At 38.2% G+C, this 13,097-nt stretch overlaps 1 protein-coding gene across 6 annotated transcripts in view; it reads right to left on the reverse strand.

The window, feature by feature from the left end:
- Positions 1-13,097, reverse strand: part of LOC110463040 — a 43,447-nt gene that overhangs the window by 22,849 nt on the left and 7,501 nt on the right. For 4 of the 6 annotated variants that reach the window (XR_002464338.1, XR_002464337.1, XM_021517378.1 and 1 more), the window contains exon 2: positions 5,187-5,343. Coding sequence is in view for 4 of the 6 variants with exons in the window: in XM_021517378.1 (XP_021373053.1) it covers positions 5,187-5,242 (56 nt within the window). In the remaining 2 variants the exon portion in view is untranslated. Of the gene's footprint in view, positions 1-5,186; positions 5,344-7,689; positions 7,825-12,115; positions 12,158-13,097 lie in introns of those variants that run through there. The other 2 variants (XM_021517377.1, XM_021517376.1) reach the window with 2 other exon arrangements.

Consider the following 13,097-nt stretch of genomic DNA (forward strand, 5'->3'; position numbering starts at 1 on the left):
CAACCAATTCGCATATATTTAAGATAGGATTAGTAGAAACTCCTTACTGCTTTTTTTGTAAAACAGAAATAGAAACAATAGTTCATATGCTATGGGAGTGTGAAAAAGTACAGTCATTCTTTCAGAACTTTGAATTTTTATTAGACGCATTATTTATTCCATTTACTTTTAATAAGGAAACTTTCATTTTTGGCATGCATAACTATAAAAGTACTTACTATACAACTGATAACCTTATACTACTAATAATGAAACAGTATATCTATAGATCAAGATGCTTGCAACAAACCCTATCTATTCATGCTTTAAAAAATGCTATTATAGATCACTACAGAATTCAAAAATATATTTCTATAGGCAAAGGAGTGGATACTGCTTTAAAAATGGAAAATTCTTGGAAGAAATGGAATAAATTATTAGAAATCACTCCCAATCCCTGACAAACCCAAAAAGGATAGCATACATGTGTATATTTTACCTCTGTTAGTTAAATTTTTAATAGAGAGAAATGTAACTCCCTGCCACTTTACTGAAGAAATTAAAAATATTAGCATGTTTCAGGTTAAATAAATAGTTGCACTAATAAATGGACACACATGGACTCAACATCTTTACCACTTTGACCCCTTGTTGTCTTCTCAGCCCCCCCCCCCTCAATTTCTGTAAAAAGCTCTTTTGCTCCTTCCCTCTTCCCTAGTTGGTTATCATTTCCCCACTACGATAATACATTGAAGATTGTCACACTACTACATATTTGTTGACTAAGAGGGAAAACAGAGTCATGAAATGTAGTCACGTTGGATATACTGAACAGGAAATAAAGATTTCCGGCTTGTTGTTTCCAGATATAGGTAGACAGCTGACCTTTCCCTAAAATCCTTGTTATTATAACAGATAGCTGGAAATTACCAGTGGGTAAGGTACTGTTTACATCCACACAGATCCGACAAGCTTTTGAAACAAAAGATAATTCAGAAGAAATCAAAAACAGGAATACAAATAAAAATATCGATGAAACCAGGGCATAATTCTAACAAATGAAATATTTGAACTTCAGATACTGTCTATAACGTACAAGGGAATACATTTTTACCCCTCCTAATAAGTTCTTCGATAAACTAAGCCTTGTATTAATAGCAACAAGTCGGCCAAGATAGAGCAAAATTTGTCCGTCCTTATCTATCGAAGAAATTATAACTCAGGAATTCACGATTTAATCTTCAGTATATTTTAGACTTTATCTATACTAACGGAAAAAAGAAACTGTGCATGTGGAGAATTGTTATACATGAATATTCACACAAATGACCGAGTATGACACAAACACACTATCCGTGTGTCATTGACAGTTTTTCCCTTGCAGTTTGCTCTCTATAGACGTTGACAAGTTTGCACGTTTTTCTCTTCCAGTCATCCAATTCGACAATGAAAGTTTATTTTTCAACTGTTTGACCAGTGAACAGTAAAAACAGCATTATAACGTTTTAATTTGTGATTAATGCTAAGCCGAGGCTCAATGAAAATGACCGCCTCCGGATTATTGGTATGCTTCAAGCTGGTATGGACCGGCCGTTGTCTCTACACGTTTTCATGTCCATCGAAACGCAATCCGGGATTTGTGGAGACGACATCAACAGTTTGGCCACGTCGGCGTTCGACCTCGTGCGGGACGTCCACGTGTGACGTCACGTCAACAGGACAAACATATTTGGCTTGGCCATTTGAGAAATCGCTTCGAAACGGCAAGGTTGACTGCACGGACAATCCCTGGGTTGCTACCAATAAGCCTGAGAACTGTACGGAACCGATTGCTTGAACGAGATATCCGTCTGCGACGTCCTGCAATCCGCCCAGTTATTCTGCCACGTCATCGTGTAGCACGTCTGGACTGGTGCAGAAGACATCTGCGATTTAATTGACGGGATTTACGGACGAGTCGCTATGATTTTGGGCGGCATCACAGCCAACGGTAGAACGCCTCTGGTGGTTGTTAACGGGAATTTGAACGCGCTACGTTACCGTGGGCAGCAACGTCACATTACGCTACAGCAGGACAACGCCAGGCCACACATAGCTCGTGTCGCTATGGACTTACTGGTCCAGCAGAACGTTGACGTGTTGCCCTGGCCTGCTGTATCCCCCAATCTGTCGCCCATTGAACACGTCTGGGATGAAATGAAGCGCAGATTACGGGCATTACCTAATCAACCGGTGACGTTGGCTGATTTGACTGTAGCGTTGGTACAGATCTAGAATGCCATCCCACAAGCATTCTTGAGCCGTCTGATATGCTCCATGCGTCGACGTTGCCAGGCTTGCATTCAGGCAAACGGTGGACAAACGAGGTATTAACTTTGTGAACTCAGTATTGACTCCTGCTGTGATTACGTCACTCCTGAGCGGAACTTATCGGTTCCATAACGTGGAAAATGGAATGCACCTTTTAATAAATAACAAATAAATTGTCCCTGAAAACCTTGTTGTTCTACGTCATACACATTTATTTTTATAACACATTTTAGGCATGCACATTTTCTTTTTTCCGCTAGTATATATAAAAGGCCAAAAATGTTCATATTTAGCAGTCATCATGATGTGCTGCGGGGCTACCAAATTTGTTCAAATGAATGACATTGACTTATATTCAAGGTTACAGGGTCAAACATGTTTGAAACATTTAAACGATTTCTTCTGAACATTTGGCGAGTAACATGATGGGATGAAGGGCTACCAAGTTTGTTCAAATGAATTATATTGACCTATATTCAAGGTTACAGGGTCAAAAATGTTTGAAACATTTAAACGATTTCTTCTGAATATTTGGCGAGTAACATGATGGGATGAAGGGCTACCAAGTTTGTTCAAATGAATTATATTGACCTATATTCAAGGTCACCTGGGTCAAATATGACAAAAACCTTTCAACGACTTCCTCTGCAAAACCAAAAGGCCGATGATGTTGATATAAAGAGGTCACAGAGGTCAATGTTCTTAAAACAACTCTCAATAAACAAAAGGTGGGTAGTGATCGTTGTTAAGTTGCATGCTGAGATGAAGGGCTCTAAAGTTTGTTCAACTTAATGACCTTGATCAACGTTCAAGGTCACATGGGTCAAATGTGTTTAAATCCTTCACAGGTTCTTTTGAATGACTTATTATCATGAATACTGTTATTTTGCCTGTAGATTTGTTTTAGACAACTTTTAAGGTTACAAGTGTGCGAATTATACCTGGTGAGCGATGCAGGCCCATTGCACCTCTTGTTTCATAGGCGATCTGTTATTGTGCCGTGAGTTTTAACTAAACCGACAATAACGACCGAGTATGTAGGTATGCTGTTGTGATCTGTATTAAATCTACCAACGTGTATCTGTGGTCTCTACTTGTTCTCTATCGTTTATTGTATGACTGTATCTTGGTGGGGCCAGTCGTAAAACGTTTCTGTTAAATTTCGCTGTATTTCTTTCCCGCGGAAAAGTTGTTGTGAATATTGTGATAATTAGATCCAAACAGAAATAAAGACCTTCCAGTAATCAATAAACACATGCATGCCACCTTATCCCTGAACATTTTGATTTAGTTTTGAATAAATGTCATCCTAGCCTTTGTGCTGAGATAATGCTTCGTATTGTAAATCATTCATAAGAAACTCGGTACTCTATCGGCTTGCCGTCACTCCACGCCAACATTATACACTGCGGCCAAATCATGGAGACTACATTCCTGTTATGGTCTGTTACAGGGAAAACAATAGGTAGCCTGTGTCTGGAATCCATATCAATTATACATGTTAACAGCGCTCATAGTCCTCGAGCTGCTCGTATAGGAGGCACCGCGTATGTGACGGAAATAGTCCAGGCTAATATTGGTTATGTGCTATGAACTTGCTATATAGTTATATTTTATTACTGTTTTACCCAAGAGAGGGATAAACTTGGTTACGTTACACTTCTGTTGTGTTACACGTGTATGATGATGTTTATATGTTACACCAAGAGAGGGATACACTTGGTTACGTTACACTTTTGTTGTGTTACACGTGTATGATGATGTTTATATGTTACACCAAGAGAGGGATACACTTGGTTACGTTACACTTNAAGAGAGGGAGACAATGGGTTACGTTACACTTCTGTTGTGTTACACATGTATGATGATGTTTATATGTTACACCAAGAGAGGGAGACAATGGGTTACGTTACACTTCTGTTGTGTTACACATGTATGATGATGTTTATATGTTACACCAAGAGAGGGAGACAATGGGTTACGTTACACTTCTGTTGTGTTACACATGTATGATGATGTTTATATGTTACACCAAGAGAGGGAGACAATGGGTTACGTTACACTTCTGTTGTGTTACACATGTATGATGATGTTTATATGTTACACCAAGAGAGGGAGACAATGGGTTACGTTACACTTCTGTTGTGTTACACATGTATGATGATGTTTATATGTTACACCAAGAGAGGGAGACAATGGGTTACGTTACACTTCTGTTGTGTTACACATGTATGATGATGTTTATATGTTACACCAAGAGAGGGAGACAATGGGTTACGTTACACTTCTGTTGTGTTACACATGTATGATGATGTTTATATGTTACACCAAGAGAGGGAGACAATGGGTTACGTTACACTTCTGTTGTGTTACACATGTATGATGATGTTTATATGTTACACCAAGAGAGGGAGACAATGGGTTACGTTACACTTCTGTTGTGTTACACATGTATGATGATGTTTATATGTTACACCAAGAGAGGGAGACAATGGGTTACGTTACACTTCTGTTGTGTTACACATGTATGATGATGTTTATATGTTACACCAAGAGAGGGAGACAATGGGTTACGTTACACTCATGTTGTGTTACACATGTATGATGATGTTTATATGTTACACCAAGAGAGGGAGACAATGGGGTACGTTACACTTCTGTTGTGTTACACTTGTATGATGATGTTTATATGTTACACCAAGAGGGGGAGACAATGGGTTACGTTACACTTCTGTTGTGTTACACTTGTATGATGATGTTTATATGTTACACCAAGAGAGGGAGGCAATGGGTTGCCTGATATTTTCGTTGTGTAACACTTGTATGCAAAATATTGTATAAAGCACCAGTAGATGAAAAGCTCGAGTTAATTGGCTGTGACTAAGGGTTATACATACTGTTCTTCCGTATATAATTTTTTGCCCTTCTGTCCCTCCAGGTTATTCATTTCCATTGATTGCCAATCCCACAAGGGGTACCCAGGGCAGATTCTCTGCTGACCACGCTATACGGAGATGGTGCCAGCGGGATTTGTCGTGGATATATCTGTGATATCTGAAACAGATTCAGTTTGGCATTTACTATACAGAACATGGACGTACGTACCTTGTTATGCCATCAAGTTTTATCTGTGTACCATAAGTACACTATCTATATTCAATTATCTTTTTAATGATATACAGTGTTTAAAAGTATCAATATATGTTTATTGATAGCATCTTCGTTTATTTTCCTAATCATTTTATCAATAGGGGTGCTTGATTCTAATGGTCGTGTGTATGTTTCATCCATGTATATTTACTACATCTTTCCATTTTATTCATTTTACACCCAATTCCATTGTTTTATTTGACACCCTTTTTCCTTGTTTTATTTGACACCCTATTTTATTGTTTTATTTGACACCATATTCCATTGTTTTATTTGACACCCTATTCCATTGTTTTATTTGACACCGTATTCCATTGTTTTATTTGACACACTATTTAATTGTTGTATTTGACACCCTATTTCATTGTTTTATTTGACACCCTATTTCATTGTTTTACTTGACACGTTATTTCATTGTTTTATTTGACACCTTATTCCATTGTTTTATTTGGCACCCTATTCCATTGTTTTATTTAACACCCTATTCCATTGTTTTATTTGGCACCCTATTCCATTGTTTTATTTGACATCCTATTCCATTGTTTTATTTGACACCCTATTCCATTGTTTTATTTGGCACCCTATTCCATTGTTTTATTTGACATCCTATTCCATTGTTTTATTTGGCACCCTATTACATTGTTGTATTTGACACCCTATTTCATTGTTTTATTTGACACCCTATTCTATTGTTGAATTTGACACCCTATTCCATTGATTTATTTGACACCCTATTCCATTGTTTTATTTGACACCCTATTTTATTGTTTTATTTGACACCCTATTTCATTGTTGTATTTGACACCCTATTTCATTGTTTTATTTGACACCCTATTCCATTGTTTTATTTGACATCCTATTCCATTGTTTTATTTGACACCCTATTCCATTGTTTTATTTGACACCCTATTTCATTGTTTTATATGACTCCCTATTCAATTGTTGTATTTGACACCCTATTTCATTGTTTTATTTGACACCCTATTCCATTGTTTTATTAGACACCCTATTCCATTGTTTTATTTGACACCCTATTCCATTGTTTTATTAGACACCCTATTCCATTGTTTTATTTGACACCCTATTTCATTGGTTTTTAATTGACACCCTATTCCATTGTTTTATTTGACACCCTATTCCATTGTTGTATTTGACGCCCTATTCCATTGTTTTATTTGACACCCTATTTCATTGGTTTTTAATTGACACCCTATTCCATTGTTTTATTTGACACCCTATTCAATTGTTTTATTTGACACCCTATTCAATTGTTGTATTTGACACCCTATTTCATTGTTTTACTTGACACCCTATTACATTGTTTTATTTGGCACCCTATTACATTGTTGTATTTGACACCCTATTTCATTGTTTTATTTGACACCCTATTCCATTGTTGTATTTGACACCCTATTCCATTGATTTATTTGACACCCTATTTCACTGTTTTACTTGACACCCTATTCCATTGTTTTATTTGGCACCGTATTACATTGTTGTATTTGACACCCTATTTCATTGTTTTATTTGACGCCCTATTCCATTGTTTTATTTGGCACCCTATTTCATTGTTTTATTTGACACCCTATTCCATTGTTGTATTTGACGCCCTATTCCATTGTTTTATTTGGCACCCTATTTCATTGTTTTATTTGACACCCTATTTCATTGTTTTACTTGACACCCTATTCCATTGTTTTATTTGACACCCTATTCCATTGTTTTATTTGACACCCTATTCCATTGTTTTATTTGACACCCTATTCCATTGTTTTATTTGACACTCTATTTCATTGTTTTATTTGACACCCTTTTTCATCGAAATAGTATATGCTTATGATTATAATGAACACAATACAGTACTCCTGATGACTAAATGCTGATTACATTACGATATAATACCTTTGTAATTGCAATAGTTAGAAGTGGAATTAAGTTAATGTCTATACACAGAAGTTAATGTCTATATACAAAAAACAATTTGATAGGCGAACTTAAAAAATCAAGTTGGATAATGAAATACAGGAGTTGATGACGTCATCACTGCAGTACTGAGTAATATCATGGTATTATATTGGTCAAACGAATGGTCATTCGTACAGTAAAATTACCATTTCTGTGACCTTTAACCTAAATCACACCTGATCTGTATCACAATACTTGAATGTAATTAATGTTCGAGTTGGCGCACCGACTATAGTTGCCATTTGAAATACAATTGTTCCACTCACAATGTTGAATGCCACTAACTTTTATTTCATGTACGTTTAGGCATACAAGTCTTAGGTCCAAGTGGTCAGCTGATCAATACATGATTGACGTCACTCCGGTTACATGATCCCGTGGGCGTAATATGATTACCTCCGACCTTTACGACCTCAGGGCCTTTAGAATGACACCACAAAACACTGTCACATGTATATCTGATTGTTGTTTAGAGGCATGTGACGTACTGGCGGAAATGCTTTCCCCCTGAATCAATAATAATCGTTAACATTATCCTCTTCAAACGTAACTGGATCATTATTTACAAACGAGATACGATGAAATAAGAGAATAAGCTTGCCGTATTTTTAGATAGTGATTGAATACCGCAAATTTATTTATGATTTTCAAACACGAAAGATAAATATGGATATTGGAGTTGTTATTAGACTATTTTTGATTCTCAATTACATCTGATAATGTCGCATGTCTTGGGTTGTTTAACCCAGTCTGGAATGGTCTCAGTAGGGAAAAGTGGGAGCACATATAGTCAATTTATACTGGGCTCCAGTTCATGTCTGACCAGCAGACTGTCGGTTTGTACTGTGTTCCAGTTCATGTCTGGCCAGCAGACTGTCGGTTTGTGCTGGGCTCAAGTACATGTTTGACCAGCAGACTGTCGGTTTGTACTGGGCTCCAGTTCATGTCTGGCCAGCAGACTGTCGGTTTGTGCTGGGCTCACGTAAATGTCTGACTAGCACACTGTTGGTTTGTGCAGGGCTCCAATTCATGTCTGACCAGCAGACTGTCTGTTTATACTGGGCTCCAATTCATGTCTGACCAGCAGACTGTCGGTTTGTGCTGGGCTCAAGTAAGTATATGTTTGACCAGCAGACTGTCGGTTTGTACTGGGCTCCAGTACATGTCTGACCAGCAAACTGTCCGTTTGTACTGGGCTCCAGTTCATGTCTGACCAGCAGACTGTCGGTTTGTACTGGGCTCCAGTTCATGTCTGACCAGCAGACTGTCGGTTTGTACTGGGCTCCAGTTCATGTCTGACCATCAGAATGTCGGTTTGTACTGGGCTCTAGTTCATGTCTGACCAGCAGACTGTTGGTTTGTGCAGGGCTCCAGCACGTGTCTTACCAGCACACTGTTGGTTCCAGTTATTGTCTGACTAGCAGACTGTCGGTTTGTACTGGATTCCAGTACGTGTCTGACCAGCACACTGTTGGTTTGTACTGGGCTCAAGTACATGTCTGACCAGCAGACTGTCGGTTTGTACTGGGTTCCAGTACGTGTCTGACCAGCAGACTGTCGGTTTGTACTGGGTTCCAGTACGTGTCCGACCAGCAGACTGTCGGTTTGTACTGGGCTCCAGTTCATGTCTGACCATCAGACTGTCGGTTTGTACTGGGCTCCAGTTCATGTCTGACCAGCAGTCTGTCGGTTTGTACTGGGCTCCAGTACATGTCTGACCATCAGACTGTCGGTTTGTACTGGTCTCCAGTACATGTCTGACCAGCACACTGTTGGTTTGTGCAGGGCTCCAGTTCATGTCTGACCAGCAGACTGTTGGTTTGTACTGGGCTCCAGTTCATGTCTGACCAGCAGACTGTCGGTTTGTACTGGGCTCCAGTTAATGTATGACCAGCAGACTGTCGGTTTGTACTGGGCTCCAGTACATGTCTGACCAGCAGACTGTCGGTTTGTGCAGGGCTCCAGTTAATGTCTGACCAGCAAACTGAGTATTTTACCAATTATAGACAACTCTGTCAGCCTTTCAGTGCACTTAAAAAATGAGTATAATACCAATTATAGACAACTCTGTCAGTCTTTCAGTACACTTATAAAATGAGTATAATACCAATTATGGACAATTCTGTCAGCCTTTCAGTGCACTTAAAAAATGAGTATAATACCAATTATAGACAACTCTGTCAGCCTTTCAGCACAATAATAAAAAGAGTTTATTACCAATTATAGATAACTCTGTCAGTCTTTCAGTACACTTATAAAATGAGTATAATACCAATTAAAGACAACTCTGTCAGTCTTTCAGCACAATAATAAAATGAGTATAATACCAATTATAGATAACTCTGTCAGTCTTTCAGTACACTTATAAAATGAGTATAATACCAATTATAGACAACTCTGTCAGCCTTTCAGTACAATAATAAAAAGAGTTTATTACCAATTATAGATAACTCTGTCAGTCTTTCAGTACACTTATAAAATGAGTATAATACCAATTATAGACAACTCTGTCAGCCTTTCAGTGCACTAATAAAATGATTATACTACCAATTATAGACAACTCTGTCAGCCTTTCAGTACACTTATAAAATGAGTATAATGCCAAGTATAGACAACTCTGTCAGTCTTTTAGTACAATAATAAAATGAGTATAATACCAATTATAGACAACTCTGTAAGTCTTTCAGTACAATAATAAAATGAGTATAATGCCAATTATAGACAACTCTGTCAGTCTTTCAGTACAATAATAAAATGAATATAATATCAATTATAGATAACTCTGTCAGTCTTTTAGTACACTTATAAAATGAGTATAATACCAATTAAAGACAACTCTGTCAGTCTTTCAGCACAATAATAAAATGAGTATAATACCAATTATAGATAACTCTGTCAGTCTTTCAGTACACTTATAAAATGAGTATAATACCAATTAAAGACAACTCTGTCAGTCTTTCAGCACAATAATAAAATGAGTATAATACCAATTATAGACAACTCTGTCAGCCTTTCAGTACAATAATAAAATGAGTATAATACCAATTATATACAACTCTGTCAGCCGTTCAGTGCACTAATAAAATGAGTATACTACCAATTATAGACAACTCTGTCAGCCTTTCAGTGCACTAATAAAATGAGTATAATACCAATTATAGACAACTCTGTCAGTCTTTCAGTACAATAATAAAATGAGTATAATACCAATTATAGATAACTCTGTCAGTCTTTTAGTACACTAATAAAATGAGTATAATACCAATTATAGACAACTCTGTCAGTCTTTCAGTACAATAATAAAATGAGTATAATACCAATTATAGACAACTCTGTCAGCCTTTCAGTGCACTAATAAAATGAGTATAATACCAACTTTGTTCCAGACTTATTAGCATGTGTGTCACGCAAAACCATCATTTAACCATCGATTATTCTACCACACAGAACTGTGCACGTCATCTAGAGTGATGGAACACGGTGTTCTGTTCCTTGGTACTGCACTTTAGTAATGAAAATCAATTGTTTTGTGTCCAACATGGGGAGCACACATATACTACAGTATGTGTCAAACATGGGGAGCACACATATACTACAGTATGTGTCAAACATGGGCAACACACATATTCTGTCGTAAATAAATATTGGGGATATCACTGTTCTATATGACAAAGATTATATCTGGCAAAATATCTTGCAGTATAATCAAACAGGGTTGAATATACAACGGCGTCAACACACATGACCAAACTTTGTCACAGTGTCAACAAAAAAGGTTAATATACAACGATGTCAACACATATGACCAAACTATGTCACAGTGTCAACAAACAGAGTTAATATACAACGGCGTCAACACACATGACCGAAAATGCCACAGTGTCAGCAAAAAAGGTTAATATACAACGCTGTCAACACACATGACCAGACTATGTCATAGTGTCAACAAACAGGGTTGAATATACAATGGCGTCAACAAAAATTACCAAACAATGTCACAATGTCAACAAACATAGTTAATATACAACGGTGTCAACACACATGACCAAACTATGTCATGGTGTCAACAAAAAGGGATGAATATACCATGGCGTCAACACAAATTACCAAACAATGTCACAGTGTCAACAAATAGAGTTAATTTACAGTAAACACACATGACCAAACTATGCCACACTGTCTACGAACACAGTTAAGATACAACAGTGTCAACAAACATCACCAAACTATACCACATTATCAACAACAAGGTAACGTATACACCATCGACATACTATACACCATTGTCAATACATGCACATACCATACACCATTGTCAATACATAGACATACAATACACCATTGTCAATACATGGATATACCATACACCATTGTCAATACATGGACATACTATACACCATTGTCAACACATGGACGTACTATACACCATTGTCAATACATGGATATACCATACACCATTGACAATACATGGACATACTATACACCATTGTCAACACATGGACGTACTATACACCATTGTCAATACATGGCAATACCATACACCATTGTCAATACATGGACATAGTATACACCATTGTCAATACATGGACATAGTAGACGCCATTGTCAATACATAGGCATACCATACTCCATTGTCAATACATAGACATAGTATACACCATTGTCAATACATGGTCATGTATCATACACCATTGTCAATACATAGACATACTATACACCATTGTGGCCTCCAAGAAAGCTGGGTCCACGTCCCGAGGCTGGGTACGCTGGTGCTCAGTGCGTATGTGATCATTTCGGGGGTATGATTGTGGCGCGCTGGGCGTCATCGTAGCAGAAGGCTTTCACAGTAGCTCCAATTTGAGCCAACCTGTTTGCCGTGGGTTGCATCTCGTATTCCTGGGGGAAAAAGATCCTGGTAGTTGAGCAGAGTCGGAATCACTGTCAAACTCTTAATAGGAAGGAGACATGATCCGACATTCTGCAACATACTGCTTTGGCTTCGGACTCTGGGTAGACGAGAGGTGATATGGGCCCTCTATCACCAATCGGCTGGTAACGCCGAGCCCTTGGTTTACATCCTCCCAAGAAGGCGGTGGCTTAGGGTCAATCGCGAGAGTATACTCTTTCAAATAGTGTGTATATTCTTACGAGTATACTATTCTATGTATCTCCGACACTTGGCGCTGGATATCCGCGTCACACCAGTGTCCCCTTGTTTGGCTCCGTGGCGGGTGGAGGCATAGATCGTGAAACAAACAAAAATACACATGGGTAAAGATAAAAACCACCAAAACGACGGACATACCAAAAACCGCAACGATGGCCGCGTTGTCGCCACTTCTGTTGAGGAAGGGCATCCAGGGAATCGCAGGGGATGTGAAATCCGTTAAGCCATTGGGATTGGGCGATCTCCTAATAGATGTTTATCGCCAACAACAGGCGATGAACCTACTCGGAACAACCAGTTTTGCCGGCATCGGTGTCAGTGTGAAACCACACTCATCACTTAATTGCAGCAAGGGGGTAATCAGGTGCCCAGCCTTGCGCAATGACACCGATGAAGACATACTGGCATATTTCCAGGAGGAGAGTGTCCCGGTCTCTGAGGTGAGGCGGATGGTGATCAGGAGAAACAATGATACTATCAAAACAAACACCTTCATCATCACTTTTTCAACGCCAACACTACCCCA

Source organism: Mizuhopecten yessoensis, unplaced genomic scaffold, assembly GCF_002113885.1.
Source record: "Mizuhopecten yessoensis strain PY_sf001 unplaced genomic scaffold, ASM211388v2 scaffold10859, whole genome shotgun sequence".
NCBI classification, from domain to species: Eukaryota; Metazoa; Mollusca; class Bivalvia; order Pectinida; family Pectinidae; genus Mizuhopecten; species Mizuhopecten yessoensis.